This window comes from Amphiura filiformis, chromosome 15 (assembly GCF_039555335.1).
Source record: "Amphiura filiformis chromosome 15, Afil_fr2py, whole genome shotgun sequence".
Taxonomy (NCBI): Eukaryota; Metazoa; Echinodermata; class Ophiuroidea; order Amphilepidida; family Amphiuridae; genus Amphiura; species Amphiura filiformis.
In genome coordinates this window covers 49159158-49178835 of record NC_092642.1, presented here as the reverse complement: position 1 = coordinate 49178835, position 19678 = coordinate 49159158, and the positions used below count along the sequence as shown (strand labels likewise).

General features: G+C 36.6%; 1 protein-coding gene across 1 annotated transcript in view; it reads right to left on the bottom strand.

Annotated features, from left to right (window-relative positions):
* The window catches only part of LOC140171767 (ras-specific guanine nucleotide-releasing factor 2-like), a 340945-nt gene that overhangs the window by 1311 nt on the left and 319956 nt on the right, over nucleotides 1-19678 (bottom strand). Inside the window, 9 exon segments of the mRNA XM_072195087.1 lie at nucleotides 506-703; nucleotides 2209-2406; nucleotides 3857-3941; nucleotides 7359-7523; nucleotides 8522-8735; nucleotides 10095-10328; nucleotides 12828-13031; nucleotides 13794-14101; nucleotides 16215-16465. Of these exon segments, the coding sequence (XP_072051188.1) occupies nucleotides 506-703; nucleotides 2209-2406; nucleotides 3857-3941; nucleotides 7359-7523; nucleotides 8522-8735; nucleotides 10095-10328; nucleotides 12828-13031; nucleotides 13794-14101; nucleotides 16215-16465 (1857 nt within the window).

Here is a 19678-nt window from a genome sequence, read left to right as displayed (position 1 = left end):
GCAAGGGACATGGGGGCTATTTTTTTTCTAAACGGTCTATAAAAGTCGAATCAATCATCAAACCTTACTAGCCAGAGAATGGTTATGGAATTAAGGTTTTTGACTTAACTATCTGGATGATATCGCGCAGCCATATTATAACATTTGCTGAGGAGGACACCATCAATGCTTTTCAACATTCTGATTTTTACACAACTGTTCGGAATTCATGTAATGCTGTTGGTCCCGTGTACAGGAAGTGTCAAACCCTGTCCCCGGTTCTGATATCTGCAATAAATCCTGGATCATACATAGGTCAATTGTGTTAATGTAAAACTGGTGCGATAATACCAAAAAATTGAGGTACAGCACATATAGGAAGAAGATGAAGGCACTGCTCATGATTCAAAATATCACTGAATGAACGTATCTCAGGGGATTCTCACAGCCAAAGTACTGCTCTTCTGACTATATATGTGCCTGTCCACTTTTCTTAGACACCCAGTTGTTCAAATATCAAACCTACCATTCGCATTTTGGAGAAATTGATGAGATCATCATCAGTCACATTTGGAGTCCCATCTTCAATGAAGGCCAGATCGGTGAGATAGAATCCCAGGTATGGTACACACGGAGGGTCGATTCTGTGTAAAGCCTCTCTCATGTTCTTGAATCTTCCGTCAGATGACACGAGCAATTGTAGTTTATCCAGCATGGTCTTAGTCTATCAAAGAACCAAAATACAGAGAGCCTGGGTTAAAAATAATTTGATAAGGCCTAAAAGAAGAAATTGTTTGATTGGTGTAACATAAAAAATATTAGGGTAGGTAGGTCAGGATTTTTTTTGTTGATAAATACCTTGGAACTTTTCTTCTTCTTTTATTTGAATTTTATTTTTATTTTTTTATTTTGTTTACTTTTTATTTATAGATATCTTTTGTTGTTACAAATTAAAAGTCTTTGCCAAAGTGATCCCAGTGTTTCTGTCATCTACAACTTACCCATCTAGTTAAAGTGCATTAATTATCAATAAGCTTAAGGGCTGGGGTATGAACGTTTGGACAATATTTATTTTGGGACATTAGAGCACATCAGACATATCGAATTGCATTCTGAATCTGAAGAATGTCCTTCTGATATCAAATAATTTTGATTTTTGAAATTCGCAATTTAATACACATTTTATGGCAAATCATTAAAATTGATATTTTTGATATTTAACAGTACTAAAGTAAACTTTATAAATCTGATGATTTATACTTAAAGTGTATGTAGGTGGGATAAAAAGCTGACGATCAATTGAAAATTTTGACCTTTCGTATTGAATATATGGATTTTTTTCCCAAAACACAAAAAAAAATTAGGTCTTTTTGGGAAAAAAATTCATATCTTCAATATGAAAGGTCAAAATTTTCAATTGACCGTAGGCTTTTCCTCCCTTATACATACACTTTAAGAATATATCATTAGATTTATATAACTTACTTCGAGGACTGTTATATATCAAAAATTTGAAAAATATCAAATTTTTATAATTTGTCATAAAATTTGTATTATATTGTGATTTTTTTTAAATGAAAATTATTTGATATCAGAAAGACATGCTTCGTATTCAGAATGCAATTCGATAGGTCTGAGATGCTCTCATGTCCCACAAAAAATACTGTCGAAACGCAATAAACGCTCATTCTAGATCCCTTAATTATATTCTGGTAATTGAATGCTTTGTTTAATAATAATATTAAAAGCAAAATAAATATAGATAATACAAATCAATGTATTACAAAAAATGACATGCTTTAGCTTTTTTTAAGCAAAAAAATATTGCCCAATACATAGCTGACCATATTATGATATATACATTATACTTTGATCAGCTCGTAATCGGCGGGCCTTATAACATCGCGGATTAATATCAATATATTTTATTTTGAGAATTGTCTTGTGACATCTTGCCAGAAGTCTCACAAATTATTAATTCAAGTCCTATACTTTGTCTTCTTTTTTTAACATGCATAAGATAGACCAGACAGGTCAACTTTATCACTTTAAACATGGGTCTACTTTTCGGTGTAGTGGTAAAAGCCTAACAATTCCTGCCGATTACGAGCTGATCAAAGTATAGTGAGAACATTTTCCAGTAATATACATTTCAAATCTTTTTAAGTGTACAACAACTATTAATTCTTAACACTTTTATATGTTATAATTGTTAACTGTTAATCATACCTGTTTATTGACTTTATCCCAGACTTTCTTGAGTCTATACACTGAGCTGTTCATTAAGGCCGATGTGATTTCAAGCACACTATTATAGTTGTGAATACAGCGACAGATATCAGCTACAGCAGCCCATTTCTCTATGGCTGCAGCTCGTGCAACGACAGTAGGCTGACGAAGAATCTCTGATGCCACTAACTTGCTGACCTGAGGGGAAAAAAAGAAGAAAAAAAAGTGCAGTGATTTATAGTGCGCTACGCACAGGCACAACGCCTAGACGTTGATCCACAAGCCTCAGCACACTTTACAGGTTGTCGCTGACCACTATGGCCCACATCATTCCACAAACCATTAAACAACAATTCAGGGACTTTGCTGCTTCAAGAGTGCACACCCTAGACATTCCACAAATAACCATCGCAACCAGGATCAGCTCCCCGAGTTTCGTACGGGTTACAACGAGACAAATTAGCAGTGAGTTCCTTGTCCAGGGGAATTTCAAGCCAACTCAATTTTTCATGTGAGCGTACTAGGCACCGCCAGGGTTCGAACCCGCAACCTCTCGCACCAGAGTCAAACGCCTTATCGATTGAGCTAACTTGACTGCTTGAGGGAAGAGGGTGAATAAGAACAGGATGAAGCACATGCAGACCCAGGGGAGCACAGAGGGTATAATAGCTCCCCTCCTATTATGCATTGATGCTCTCTGTTCTTTCTGGTTGCAGCTCGTACAATGAAATTAGGCTGGCAAATAATCTTTTATTCTGATCATTTTGCTGACCTGATGGCAGAGGGTGAGTGAATGCATAATGTTTTTGCCCCATATTTTAGTTCATTAAAGTACATTAAAATCATGTAAAATCCTGCAATTTATAGGTTAATAAATGCATATCACTTGCTGAGAGTGAAATTGTACAAAATAATGCATGCGTACTGAGATGTTGATGCATCTAATGAACAAGCAACAAGGGGGGTGCATTCGATGCATAAACATCTCAGTACAAGTGCATTATTTTGTATAAAAAAAAAAAAAAAAAAATCCTGTGATTTTAGCTATTTTTTAAACAAAACTGTCACTAAAATGTTGGAAAATGCAAGCAAATATAAATGTTTCCGCCCTCAAGAAAAAATGAATGTGTCCGAAAGCACTGCGCGTACTACGCAGAGTGTGTGCCTGTGCAATTATACAATATTTATGCACAGCTAGTAATTTACTAACATTTGCTCTGATTGGTTCTCACTATCTAGGAGAGAATGAAATTGCTGTAATAAATTCAAGGTATCTGCATTTCCATCTTGAGCCACATTATGACTGAATCACATTTGGACAATGCTCTGACAATTGGTCCATTCCAGTTGATATTCATACACCCCTTATGGAAGACATGACCTTAATCTCCCACACAGGGAGTGTGAATTGTAAATGAGGTAACCTGAATGGATGACTCCGTTTGAAATCTACACTCCCTGTGTGGAAGATTAAGGTCATGTCTTCCGTAGAGAGTAATTTATTTCAACTGGAATAGCCCAATGATTATTTGGTTAATTTGTTGTCAATCTCATGAATTTAGTTTGATATAAAAACAGATTATAATATTTTCCAATTTATATCAATTTATAAGCATAAATTAATTATTTTTAATATACACAAACATACCTCATTAAACCTTCTAGTTACAGCTAAGATGTTTGGTGCCCTGGCTGCTTTGTCAAGCTTCATCCAACTCTGATTTAAGAATTCCCTGCAAAAAATTTGAAACAAAAATAGTATGACATACCATCTACTGAAGTGTTACCAACTAAATAAATTACTAAATGTTGTCTACTGAAGATAGCACTGGGTGTTATCAACTGTAGATATTACTGAATGTTATCTACTGAAGATAGCACTCTGTGTTATCAACTGTAGATATTACTGAATGTTATCTACTGAAGATAGCAATGGGTGTTACCAACTGAAGATATTGAGTGTTATCTACTGAAGATAGCACTGGGTGTTACCAACTGTAGATATTATTGAGCGTTATCTACTGAAGATAGCACTGGGTGTTACCAACTGTAGATATTATTGAGTGTTATCTACTGAAGATAGCAATGGGTGTTATCAACTGTAGATATTATTGAGTGTTATCTACTGAAGATAGAATAGTATGTTATCTGCTGAAGATATTATTGAGCGTTATCTACTAAAGACAGCAATGGGTGTTATCAACTGTAGATATTACTGAATGTTATCTACTGAAGATAGCAATGGGTGTTACCAACTGTAGATATTATTGAGCATTATCTACTGAAGATAGCAATGGGTGTTATCAACTGTAGATATTACTGAATGTTATCTACTGAAGATAGCAATGGGTGTTATCAACTGTAGATATTACTGAATGTTATCTACTGAAGATAGCACTGGGTGTTACCAACTGTAGATATTACTGAATGTTACCTACTGAAGATAGCTGTGTTACCAACTGTAGATATTATTGAGTGTTATCTACTGAAGATAGCACTGGGTGTTACCAACTGTAGATATTATTGAATGTTATCTACTGAAGATAGCACAGTGTGTTATCAACTGTATATATTATTGAGTGTTATCTACTGAAGACAGCAATGGGTGTTATCAATTGTAAATATAATTGAGTGTTATCTACTGAAGACAGCAATGGGTGTTACCAACTGAAGATATTATTGAGTGTTATCTACTGAAGATAGTACTGGGTGTTACCAACTGAAGATATTATCAAGTGTTATCTACTGAAGACAGCACTGGGTGTTATCAACTGTAGATATTACTAAATGTTATCTACTGAAAATAGCACTGGGTGTTATCAACTGTAGATATTACTGAATGTTACCTACTGAATATAGCATAGTGTGTTATCTACTGAAGATAGCACTGGGTGTTACCAACTACAGATATTACTGAATGTTATCTACTGAATATAGCATAGTGTGTTATCTACTGAAGATAGCAATGGGTGTTACCAACTACAGATATTACTGAATGTTATCTACTGAAGATAGCAAAGTGTGTTATCAAGTGAAGATATTACTGAGTGTTATCTACTGAAGATAGCAATGGGTGTTACCAACTGAAGATATTGAGTGTTATCCACTGAAGATAGCACTGGGTGTTATCAACTGAAGATATTACTGAATGTTACCTACTGAATATAGCATAGTGTGTTATCTATTGAAGATAGCACTGGGTGTTACCAACTGAAGATATTGAGTGTTATCTACTGAAGATAGCACTGGGTGTTACCAACTGTAGATATTAGTGAGTGTTATCTACTGAAGATAGCAAAGTGTGTTATCAAGTGAAGATATTATTGAGTGTTATCTACTGAAGATAGCAAAGTGTGTTATCAAGTGAAGATATTACTGAGTGTTATCTACTGAAGACAGCAATGGGTGTTACCAACTGAAGATATTACTGAATATTACCTACTGAATATAGCATAGTGTGTTATCTATTGAAGATAGCACTGGGTGTTACCAACTGAAGATATTGAGTGTTATCTACTGAAGATAGCAATGGGTGTTACCAACTGTAGATATTAGTGAGTGTTATCTACTGAAGATAGCAAAGTGTGTTATCAAGTGAAGATATTACTGAGTGTTATCTACTGAAGACAGCAATGGGTGTTACCAACTGAAGATATTACTGAATGTTACCTACTGAATATAGCATAGTGTGTTATCTATTGAAGATAGCACTGGGTGTTACCAACTACAGATATTACTGAATGTTATCTACTGAAGATAGCAAAGTGTGTTATCAAGTGAAGATATTACTGAGTGTTATCTACTGAAGATAGCACTGGGTGTTACCAACTATAGATATTATTGAGTGTTATCTACTGAAGATAGCAAAGTGTGTTATCAAGTGAAGATATTACTGAGTGTTATCTACTGAAGACAGCAATGGGTGTTACCAACTGAAGATATTACTGAATGTTACCTACTGAATATAGCATAGTGTGTTATCTACTTAAGATAGCACTGGGTGTTACCAACTGTAGATATTATTGAGTGCTATCTACTGAAGATAGCACTGGGTGTTATCAACTGTAGATATTACTGAGTGGTATCTACTGAAGATAGCACTGGGTGTTACCAACTGTAGATATTATTGAGTGTTATCTACTGAAGATAACACAGTGTGTTATCAACTGTAGATATTATTGAGTGTTATCTACTGAAGACAGCAATGGGTGTTACCAACTGAAGATATTACTGAATGTTATCTACTGAAGATAGCACTGTGTGTTACCAACTGTAGATATTATTGAGTGTTATCTACTGAAGATAACACAGTGTGTTATCAACTGTAGATATTATTGAGTGTTATCTACTGAAGACAGCAATGGGTGTTATCAACTGTAGATATTACTGAATGTTATCTACTGAAGATAGCAAAGTGTGTTATCAAGTGAAGATATTACTGAGTGTTATCTACTGAAGAAAGCACTAGGTGTTATCAACTGAAGATATTATTGAGTGTTTTCTACTGAAGATAACACTGGGTGTTATCGAATGAAGATATTACTGAATGTTACCTACTGAAGATAACACTGGGTATTGCCAACTGAAGATATTATTGAGTGTTATTTATACAACAGGGTGTGATGATATTATTGAGTGTTATCCACTGAAGATAGCACTGGGTGTTATCAACTGAAGATATTACTGAATGTTATCTACTGAAGATAGCACTTGGTGTTATCAACTGATGCTACTTTGGGCATTTCAGAAAGTGCCTTTTATAAAATAGCCTCAAGCTTGCTGTCGAGTGTACTTTTTACCACAGCTTGCATTAGGCCTAAAAAAAATTGTTTGATTGGCGTAACCCGATCGACCTTAAAAATAGGCCCGACCTTAGACTTTTTTTTTCTTAGTTTTTTGCAAAAAATGAATAGAAAAAATAAAAAAAGATTAAAATTTTAAAAATTTAAAAATTTCAACTTAAAATGTGTGTAAAAAATTTTTTTAAACAAAAATGCCATCCGACCTACCCTAATTTTGTTTTCATGTTACACCAATCAAACAATTTTTTTTAGGCCTTATGAATACCTATCGCAAAGGTGCATACTGCAGAGGTTCAACTCTGCGATTTCAATTTAAGATTGTCTATTTTAGTTATTAACACAACTTACCAAAATGGAATTGCCTTGAAGAGTTTATGGTCGATATATGTGAGCTGCTCTGCTAGTTCCAGCACAGATAAGGTTTCAAATGAGTCCTCCGGTGAAGAATGGTTTGGTATGAATCGTATAAACTCTTGCATGGCTGGTGAACGGTCAGTTTCATCATTGACTTGCCTATAGAAAGGAGACATGATGCTGACAACATCAAGTGCATGCAATCAAACCCGGCTACAAATGTTGGCATTTACAGTACAAATGGCTATTTTTTTATGTGACACGATCTGGTCCATGAGGGCCAAAGGAGGCATTTTTGATAATTGAGTTACTGTAATTATTACATTATACATACAATAGGCTATAATTTACTGAAAACACCAAAGGTCTAGCAAACTTGGTTCTAAAGTTACGAAGCTTTTAATGTCTATTTTCTTATGTATTTTATTGGGTTTTTTTACTCCACATTTTTACCTTTATCTCAGTTTCAAATTTGCCGCCTTTGGCCCCATGGACCAGATCGTGTCACAAATGGCTATATGATAAAGCCTAAAGTTTCTGTTTTTTTGGAAAATAGAAAAATTTCACGGAATTCCAAGTAGAAAATGGAAAATATCTTTTGCCAACTCTCATTCATCCAGCTTGAGTCTCATGCATTTGGGCACTTTCTCATGCCAAGGAAGTTAAAACTCAATTTTTTTGTACCCTCACACTTTTTTAATTCTCAAGCCCCAAGCGAAAAAAAAATCATTAACAATTTTAGTCTGCAAACAATATTTCTGTCAATATTTCCCTGTTTAATATCCCATGCCGTGCAATTCTGGAAAGTTGGCACACCCTGCAAATATGACTGAAATTTCATGAACCGATCCTCAGAATTTTCTCATTTTGGGATCTGCTCCCATATGCCCTTTATATTCCACCATACGGGAAGAGGAAACCAAGATGGCCGTGCACACTGTACTTACAGTATGTCCAGCACCTCCTGGGAGATACTGAAGGGATGCTGCAGCCAAACAAATGGTTTCCCTTGCCCAAAATTGCAATCGTTGGAGAAAGCTTGTAGTCACCTGTTCTGCAACCGACTGATGATGATGATGGGATCTGCTCCACTTAGCCCAAGTATGGACCTGGCTTTATAAATTCTAATCATGTCAATAAACCTCAAGATCACATACCTTAATATTGCAGCTGCACCTCTGTGTTCTGTAGGCAACAAATTTGGATTACTGGCAATTTCTTCCAAGAAGTCTGTAACAGCCTCTCTAAGATCCTCCGTAGCCTCAAAATCTTGGGAAAACTTGGACACCCAGTGCCGGATGACATTGATAACTCGCACAGTAGCTGCTGAGCTGATCACCTCTTTACTCAAACAGCTTTGCAATTTTCCTCCTGAAAGTATGAAAGAAAAGGAGGTGAGTGCTGCTGATTAAAAAGAAATAATTTTTGCTGTGAGTGGTTCAAAGATGTATACTCATAAGAATAGTAGCTTCTGAGTACTTGTGGACTCAATTTTGTCCTGTTATTTCAATCCTTTGAGCTAGTTGGTATCAATGACTCTTGCATCTGCAATCCCTCGCGAATAGCTTGGCACCGATTGTTGATTTCACTCTTCCCCACTCCCTTATTCAATGTTGAAGTACAACATTAATATCATAAATATGACCATATCTCCTAAACGTGTTGTTCGATTTTGATCATTCTTTCAGCTATGACTAGATTAATAAATTGGCCATCTTTTTATATACACGGTTTTATAAACTTGTCAATCCTTTTACTTTTAATATAAAGATATATGCAAATTCACGTTATCAATATTAGGATAGTTTGTTTATTTCACGCATCCCCGCTCCCCTTATTCAATGTTGAATGGTGAAAAATAGTGGACAGTGGTTGAGCTCAATCTGTGCTCCAACATTGTTTCGGGGGGAGGGGGAGAGGAGTAAACAAATACATAATATGACCTATGAAACCTATCATGTATTTTCAGCGTCATGTTCAATTCACAGGAATTTGATCTTTAAACATCATCTGTCCCAACGATTTTCGCCCAAGATTGTGGATCCCTTGAAGAATCATTTAAAGATCATTATTATCTCTGAAACTGTTACAGCAAAATCCAGCATGGTGTTAATCTCAATCTATTTGCAGTGTTACAATATTATTACAGTATTTAAGGGGTACTACACCCCTGGCCAATTTTGTGCCTATTCTTGCATTTTCTCAAAAATTATAGCGCATTGGTGACAAGTAAGATATGTATATTATAGGGCAAGGACTGCAACTACTGCACTGGAAATTTTATTTCAGCACAGACAACAGTTGTGGAGTTACAGTCAAAAATGAGGGAAAACCAATATTTGAATAATAAATTAATAACTACTTGCCTTGAGTTGCTGAATTTTCAGTGCAGTAGTTGTAGTCTTTGCCCCTATAATATACATATTGTACCCGTCACCAATGCGCTATAATTTTTGAGAAAAATGCAAAAATAGGCACAAAATTGGCCAGGGGTGTAGTATCCCCTTAAAGATGACACATCAAGATACATCTTTCCTGCATTCATATGAGGTCCACAGATATATACAATGCCAGTCACTTCAAGGTGCAAGGCAACAAAAGGGCATGCATAGAATACAGGGTAACTATTACCTGTCTTCTTCTACAGTGAGTATTAATATTATTATGTTGACATGTTGACAATGTTGATAACATATTAACTCATCTTTACTCTTCCATTTCACTACTTACTTTTAAACCTTCTCTTCTTGTTCAGATTAGACTGTAACTTAAAATCCTGTGGATTACTACACCCAGCAGTAGCAGCTGCAAAAGCCGCCGCAGCAGTGGACGAACTGGACCGGCGAGTGGACATCCGTGATGAGGTAACCACTACGCCTGCGGTCACGCAGGTACTCGGAGGTGATGAGCTGAACTGAAAATGAGTGGCACTTCTTTCTCTGGGTGATGGTGGACACTGAGGATCTGGGGACACAACAGATATGAAGGATTGGTGTCGGAGGTCAAGTCAAGGGTTATAAGGTGATGCTGACTGAGACATTGCATTACATTTATTATTCTAAAGATGCAAATATTGCATGCATAATTATGACACTTTCCGATGAAACAAATTCCAAAAAGGATCATGATAACAGATTAAAAGATTAATAACTGATTCCATGCAGGTGCATGTCGACTGCAGACAAAAAGTTTCAAAATTTTTTCCAGAATTCAAAAATTTCAGAATTGTAAATTTGCATGACCATATTTGGAATCAGTATGAAAAATCCATTAAAATGAGTACAAACAAGCCTAGTATTGGTTCAGTGGTTCTTAAAATAGCTCTTGATATTTTGAGGAAATATCTCAAAACTTTGACTTTCTACGTTGAAGCCTATGGCTAGCACACAGAGCATTAAAACAGTCAGCATCACCATATGGACTGATCCAACCAAGCCAAAGTTGGCAATAGTGAAATTGAGATACACAACAATAGGGAATAAAGGCAATACAAAAAAAAGTTGGCATAGTAAGGCTTGTAATGTTACTGAGCAAGTTGATGATGATAAGAACTGAACTTTAACCCCCTGTGCACTACCTGCCGATCTAACATTGCCTCTGATTGGTCAATTACATAATATCTTCACTTTAATCACCAATCAGAATGGAGCTTTGGAAATAATTCATCCTAATTTTTTTGTGTGGTGAAATTATTCTAACAATGTTACTGATTGGTCCAATTGATAATGAAAACTTCTTTTTGGCCAATCGGCAGGTAGTTCTCATGGGGTTGTCATGCTTTGGCCTAGTTGGATCAGATTGGATCACATATGAAATCCACAGCCGGAAAACTACAAGGTTCTCAATAACATATTACATTTGGTCTTCAGATTCAGTCAACCACACATCAAATTCTAACTCAAAAGTTGTGTAGCATAGATGTAACAGCAATGGGCTATTCCAGTTCAAATCCTTACCCTCCCCCCCCCAGGAAGACATGACCTTAATCTCACACACAGGGGGTGTATGCTTCAAATGGAGTTACCTATCTCACACACAAGGGGTGTATATTTCAAATGGAGTCATCTATCTCGGTGACCCCATTTGAAATTCCCACTGACTAATGACTCCATTTGAAATTCCCACTCCCTGTGTGGAAAATTAAAGTCATTTCTTCTATGTAGGACTTCAACTAGAGTAGTCACTAGGATCCACAACATGCTCATCTATCAAGGCACAGTTCTTTAACCCCAATACATTTGCACATTCATTGAATGACTTTTGAAAATTTGGGTTCAAAAACTCATACTCTGCAACTTGAGGTCAAATTTTACACTATGATTGTTTAACTGAGGTTATTGAATGATGCCATTCGGATGAGGCCATTGTGGTCCATAGTGAGTCCATAGTGAGTCCAATCCTGTTGTTCTCAGACTGTGACATTAACTTGAGGGAAAGTAGGTATATAAGAGCTACACATCTTGGAATAAACAGTGCAGAAGTGAAGGACAGAGGGAGAGAGTCTTGCAGAGACACGTACACAACACACAACATGAGCAACGGAGAGAGAGACAGAAAGAGAGAGGGAGAGCATAGGAAGAAAGAGAGGGAGAAAAAGCTTAGTTCCAATGGAGAAAGAGGGGGTGAGAGAGATTGTGGGTAAAGGGAGAGATTTCAAGAAAAAAGACAAAAAAGGTCAAGATAAAGCACTGGAAAGGAGGGCAAAGAAGATACATGGACATCATATACAATATTATATGACCTGCCACATGAAATCATTGCAGTTGTCATCCAAAATTAAAACCAACACAGTATTTCCACTGGCGTGTCCAGGATCTTTTCCAGCAAGGGGCTCAGAGGGGCTTTCAAAGTTATGCGGGGGGCTTAATGGCTAAAATCGCCAAAAAAAACCCGGCTGGTTTTACATGATTTTGAACAAAGTGCGTGGGGCTTCGGCCCCCAAAGCCCCCCTGGACATGCCACTGGCATAATGTCAAAGTATTATTTGTAATTTTGTATGCTAGTTTTATGTAGAGATTGAAACTCTGGTTTCAATTTTACTATGCTCTCTACAATGAATCAAGCAAACAACTGCCCATGTTTTCCTGTGACTGATCAACAACTTTATATATATATATATTTCACTGCAAGATGTACCTACCACCTTCCAACAACTCGGATACACTTTTGTGTGCACTCAATGGGCTGTTCCAGTTGAAATCCACACTACCCCTGTGGAAGATTTAGGAAATATCTTCTACAGGAGGAGTATGTTTTTCAAATGTAATCAGTCAGGGCTAATCATTTTAAACCCCATTCTCCCCCTGTATTATGGCTATACCTATATCTTCCACAGCTGGAGTGAGTATTTCAAATGGAAGTTACCCATTTGTCTATTGTATTCAAAACTCATACTCCCACTGTGGAAGACATCAGCTAAATCTTCCACAGAGGGAGTGTGGAATAGCCGTATGTCCTACCTACCTGCCTTAGCTGCAGCCCTGGCAAGTGCAGCAATATTAGGAGCTGAATGGCTAGTAGGCAGCATGCCACGTTTAGGCGAGAGGTGATCTGAGCACCGCGGACTAGGAGGGGGTGTCAAGGCAGCATTGTAGGGGGGTGATACAGGTGGTGAAAGGTCGATGTTGTTCTCCTTTCTGTCGTTATCTTCAGACAGCTTTTCAGAGGCTGTGTGGAATTTTATGAGAAAATACAAAAATAAGAAAATGTTTAACATCATGGTTGTCATAATTTGTGCATAATTAGGTCTAAAAAATTGTTTGATTGGTGTGACCTGGCTGACCCTAAAAATAGGCCCCACCCTAGACTTTTTCTTATTATTTTTGCAAAAAAACACAAAAAATAAAAATAAATAAATAAAATTTTAACAATTAATTTTGTGTTCTGTAGGGTGTGGGCATTTCATTTTTGGGGCAATCTTACTGCAGTTTTCTTTTATTCAAGAAATCCAGAAATTTTAATTTCCAAGTGAAAAATGAACACCATTTTGTTTTCAAATGATATTTTTCTTGTACATATTGTTTTACAAATATAAAAATCAATAAATCCTACTAAAATCAATCATTTTTTTTCTCAATTTATAATTTTTTATTACAAACCTACTCTGCAATGATTTGATATTAAATATATGTGATTTGAGGCATTATGTTGCCATAAATGTTGACTCAATAATGTTGACTCAAAAATAATTTTTAAACATTTTGGTTTTCAGACCTTCCACAGGAAACAAACTTTTTTTGTGTGTCTTTATTGCCAGGTAGAACTAACCAAAAGATTAGGATTTAGCCATTTCATTTGGCAAAACAAGATAATATTTTTCTAATTAAAAATTAGTGCTGTATTTTCTGGAATCATCGGTAGTACCTCCCACATTAAAAGACAGTATCAATTTTATAATTTACTGAGTAAAGAAGAAAACTAATAACTTACATTTCTTGAAACTTCTTCTAAATGGATGCATCCTAGCACCAGATTCAAATCCTCTAATATACCCTGTAGATGCCGTACTATGAGCCCTCGGTTTCATCGTCTCTGTCACCGTGTGTGACCTGGGTTTTGTTTCAGTCACTGTAATACTATGACCCTCTGGGTATGACCCTGTTACTGTGATGCTGGCCCGATGTCTGATGGCTTGTCGTGGACTTGAGGGGGGAGCAGGTTGAAGCTGTACAACCCCAAGGCCATCTTGTTCGTTGATATCTTCCAACAACTTGGTTGGACTCTGTGGTGGTTGCACGCTAAAGAGATAAACAAATATATACAGATATTTATATAGCGCTTTATGCCATAAACAGCCTCAAAGCGCTTTACATTTATTCCGCCGTCATAATTTAGAATATGTCAGAACCATGTTTTCTGCCTACAAATGACGCAGGGTTCATCAGTACAATGACTGTGACTACCCCAGCTTCCCATTGCACCTGGGTTGGGTGAAGCAAGCGAGGCAAAGCGCCTTGCCCAAGGGTGCAACATGGTGGTGGGATAGGGACTTGAACCCACGTATGTCGAGCAAGCTCTCAGATTATGAGTCCAAGGCTGTAACTACTGAGCCACTGTGTCCTCAAAGAAGGTGAATTGTCATCTATGTATTTTTAAAAAGTCCCTTATTGAAGAGACATGAATTGTCACCACCATAAACTAAAGAGAAACAGACCAACAGGCAAAATCCCAGCATCAGCCATTAATGAGGGCCAATGGTTCCATGAAGTGAGAGATGAAACTACTACACACATATTTATAGCCTTGGAGTAAGCTTGAAGTAATGCAATATGCTCTAGGCACGCAATACTAGCATGATTTGTTATAGGCATGCATGATCAAATGATCGGCCCTCATGAATATGCAAGAATTCTCAACATACAAAGCACAGGAACTTTGCCTGCTGGTGAATTGTCTGTATATTTGTCTAAAAATAATAAATAAAATAAATTTCGGAATTTATATAGCGCTTTTTCCAGAGGATTCAAAGCGCTGTAATTTCGCTTGCGTGGTGAATCATCACAATCAGATCGCATCAACTAGGCTAGTTGCAGCCGAACCCGGCGCAAACCTATCCGAACTTAGATTGTAACATCCACCCATTTTCTGCAGCTCCCCAAATTCCATTGGGTGAAGGAAGTTTTTGATAACGAAACAACTAATCACCGATTTTGAAAGCAGGAGGAAACCGGAGATCCCGGAGAAAACCTGCGAGAGCGAGCATGGATCGGGATAAACCAAGTGCACATAAGTCCTTGGGCCGCGCCGGGGCTTGAACCCGGGACCTCAGTGGTGCAAAGCGAGGGAATTATCACTGCGCTAACTCGCCCTCCCAATGGTCAGAGTTTACAATTGCTTACATTGAATGATGTGAATTGCAGATAGAGTTACTTATAATAAAAAATCTCTACATTGGTGTCATAGAGGATGGACATGTGGGCATGCCTATCCTTTATGACATGATATTAGATACTAAAAACAACAATTCTACAATCGTAGCAAGAATTAAAAAGACTAGTTTGCGTCTTTGACGTCAATCAAACTCGGGCATGGTTTGTTTACAACAAGTGTTGTGATGATCGAGTTTCTGAAAGTTTCTGAAAACAGCGTGCCTTATGCTTAAGTTTGCACCTTTAAAAATATAAACCATCTCCAACTTTTTTTCCTGAAGGTGCCATGTCCACAATGCCTATCAAGTTTCTAAAAAAGTTGTTTTTTGCCATGCAAAAAAGTACCACTTTTCGCCATTTTCTGTGACTCTTTTTCTCTGATCGGCACAGGATGAATCAATCTTCCGTTTATGCCCTACTAACTAATTGAGGATTGTGGCGAGTTTAATTCTGTCCAAGATTGCAGTGGCTTTTTCCAGCAACTGGGCTATTCTATTTAAAATGCACACTACCCATGTGGCAGATTTTGGAAATATCTTCCACAGGGGGAGTATGAATTTCAAATGGAATGAACACATTAGACAGCTCTAATTGAATGTCAGACACCCTGTGAGAAAAATTCAACCTGAATCTTCCACTGAGGAAGGGCAAGTTTCTATGGAACTGCCTATTTGTCCATTCCATTTTAAATTCATACTCCCCCTATGGAAGGTATTTCCAAATTCTTCCAAAAGGGTAGTGTGGATTTTAAATGAAATAGCCAATTGCATGCACTAGGAAACACAACATGTTCATCTATCAGGGCACAGTTCTCTAACCCCAATACATTTGCACATTCATTGAATGACCTTTGAAAATTTGGGTACAAAAACTCATACTCTGCAACTTGAGGTCATATTTTGCACTATGATTGTTTAGTTGAGGTTATTGAACTATGCCATTGGGATGAGGCCATTGTGGTCCATAGTGATGTGTGACTTACTTGAGTAACCCTTCTACTGTGTCTGGATTCCTGTACACTTGTTTCAATGTGTCAAGAATAGCCTGCCAGTTTGTAAACACCCTATACGTCAACAGGAACGTGTTCAAAAAGTCAATGCTGAGAAACCGCAAATCTGTCAATCTCTCCAGGAGCCTGTCCAAGGTGGCATAGCGTATCTGAGGCACTTTACAGGAGTTGAGTATCTTGCTAAATCGGATATCGTGGTCATCCTTGAAGAGCGTGGATCAGACCTTTAGCATTGGTAGTACACAAAATATGGTATGTTAGACTTAAAATGCAATGAATTAGCAACAAACATACAACATCACTACAAGTTTTCTATAGACCACTTGACATCATTGTTAAACAACAAAGGCGAGGGACTGGTCTATCGATATGCTTGAACGAACCGCTACACAGTTCAATGGCTTTCTTGTACTATATGAAATGTGGTGGGTGATTTAAAATGCACATGCCCTGAGCAAACTACGATGCGTATGCAAATACTGCCGGGCAATGACGTCACATGTCAAGTGGTCTATATAATATTACCTTGCAGGAAATATTAATGTATTGTGTATATTATTTTAAGGCTGCATGAAATTAATTTTTTGGTTCTCGTACGAAAGATTTTCATGAATTAACAAGGCAGGAGTTTTTTGCTTTTTTTTACAATGCAAAATTGGCATTGCTAATAGGTGCAATCTTTTTTCGGCGCATTCTTGGAAGGTTCCAAGTGGTAGAATAATACAACAACTTATAAAGGTGAGTTATGTTGCTTTTTTTATCATCTTAATAAGTTGTCTTAACTTTAAAATCAAAAGTTATATACTTGAAAATTGAAAAAAAAAATATGGACCAACAAAAGAAAGTAATGAGGAAAGAAAAAAAAAAAAAAAAAATGCCATTGTTGTTGTCCGTGCATGCTTAATCTTTTTACAAGCTCCTTAACTAAGATCACTTTTGAGGCTAGTAAGTTAAAAAATGAAGATGAAAATGAAAACAGAAAGTTGTTTGATTGTAAAAACATCTATATAGCTGCATCGCTGCAAAGAATACAGCATAACAATTGAACGTGTTTATGTTTAACCCCATGAGAACTACCTGCTGATTGGCCAAAATGAATATTGCGTCTAATTTTGAACCAATCAAGGAGGGTATTAATAAGATCATCTGCAAATGCAAGTTTGACCATAAATAGCCTAGTCATAATTGGCAATTGAAATGAGCATTTCAAGTTATCAACCAATCATAAATGCTGTTAGATGAAAAGTAGTGTCCGGGGGTTAAGGCATGTACATTGAAGGTATAAGGAGTGTAGTGTTTATTTATTAAGACAAATGTGAAAAATATGGAGATTAACATGTTCATATAATCATAAGCTATTTATGAGCATAAAACATCCATAGGCATGCCAGGAAACCCATATAATGTCCCTTCTTCAATCTTTCCACATTACTATGAATAAAATAAATATGAGTTACTTGTATGTAAATGTTATACTTAAGAAATAAAGGGTAATGCTTTATCCTTTTACCCAAATAATGTGTCCGAGGCAGTAAAAACTTATTTATACGTTTTACTGCCGAGGACACATTATTTATGTAAAGATAATGCTGCACCCTTTATTTCTATTCTATTACCAGAAAATAGTGCGATTTAAAGAGAAAATATCATTTTTTGGCACAAATATTTTAAGTTGTTTACTTCAAGGTGGGAGCGTCTGACGCGTTAAGTGACAGCGTGATCGCGGAAATATTGCACGCCGTAACGTTGCGTAATGCTGTGCGTAGAATGTGTTACTGCGCTTGACCCATTATTGCTGAGGTAATAGAATACTTGATATTGAACGGTGGATTTCATGAGCTAAGTATTGATTTCAATGGATGTAGTCTCCACTGTTATGGTTATAAAATGCAACCTTTTACCATATAAAATGTAGAATGAAATAAAAGTATACCAACATAAGAAAATAAACAGTACATTCACCAAATAAATATATCAAAAGCAAACGAAACTTTTAAAAAGTAACAAAAGAAAAGGAAAACATTCCATACAAATAATATCTCAGCATACAAACCCATGCTTGATCAAATTGATTACATAATGAAATAAATATTGAAAGATTGATGAATTATAATTATAATCAAGACTATATCCACCGAGAAGATCAAAAAGACCCACGATGCGTAGGGAAAATAAACTGTCTCTCTTTCTTTGATATTTTGTCAAATGCACTTTCCATAGTGCGCCGTTTACATATACTGTATTCGCTCATATTAACACCCAGCCTCCTCTAATAAATGTAACCTATACTTTTTTAATGAAAATGTTGCTAACAGTGTTCCGAGATCTATCAATCCAAAACAACTGTATGCTCCACACATGTCCTTCTGTTGTGCACATTGAGAACCTCTACCAATGAAAAAGCTAATAAGAAACTGTGCTTTCATGTCAAGAGACTATAGCACTTGGTAATTTCTTACACCCGGGCATAAAGGTATACCAAATTGTATGCAAATCCAAACTGAAATGTGTTCGTACTGATACAACACCATTATTCATTTTTGCCCTTACTTTCTTTGTAATAGAAATATTATGAGCCTCTGCAAGCAGCCCTCGAATTAAGGATCTGAAGGGGCACAGCAACTTTTTTAGGGCAAGTTGATAATTGCCTTGGATTTTCACTGAAAATGCAAGGCAGCACAGCAGTCTGTAATATTTCAAGAGGGCATCAAGGCAACTGTTGACAATTTGAGAAGGGCACCAAGGCAATTTTTCAAAAGCGAATAGATGCATTGCTGTCAGCTGAATTTGACACCAAAGTAAAATTCGACTCTCAACTTTACACTAAAACTAACCTGATTGCTCAAAAAACCTGCTTAAATAATACAAAGCAATCAAAAATCAACAGTTTAATTTACTTAAATTTTGCAATCCCTAGTTCTGAGCTGCAAAACTGACTCGAAACAGCGATGAAACAGCTGTAACTTTGGTAATAATATTGATCAAATACGCCGGGATAAAAACTATTTCGTGCAAACATATCTAGAGATGGGCTCACATGTACAAGATAAGACGATACCTGAAGGGTATCGCCATCGGTTTGCAATGGGAAGTCAATGTTTGCTAATCGAGAGATCAATTGATTTGCCCAGCGCTCGGATTTTGTTAACGACACGAGGAAGCTTAGCTTAGTTACTAACAGCGTTTCTGATTGGTCGATAGTATGCTGAAGGTATTTCTCTGACCAATCGGAAAATGAAGTCAGATTTCTAGCAACTAGATAATGTATAAAAGCCGATGTGATTGGCTGAATATGTAAGCTTACGTAGGGGTAATGAATATTAATTCACAACAATGTGTATACTGTGAGCTACTGTGATTGATAGCTGGGTTACGATGCTCAAAATAGCGATCGTGTTCAAGATTTTCGATTTATAATTTTCCACAATTTTTCGGAG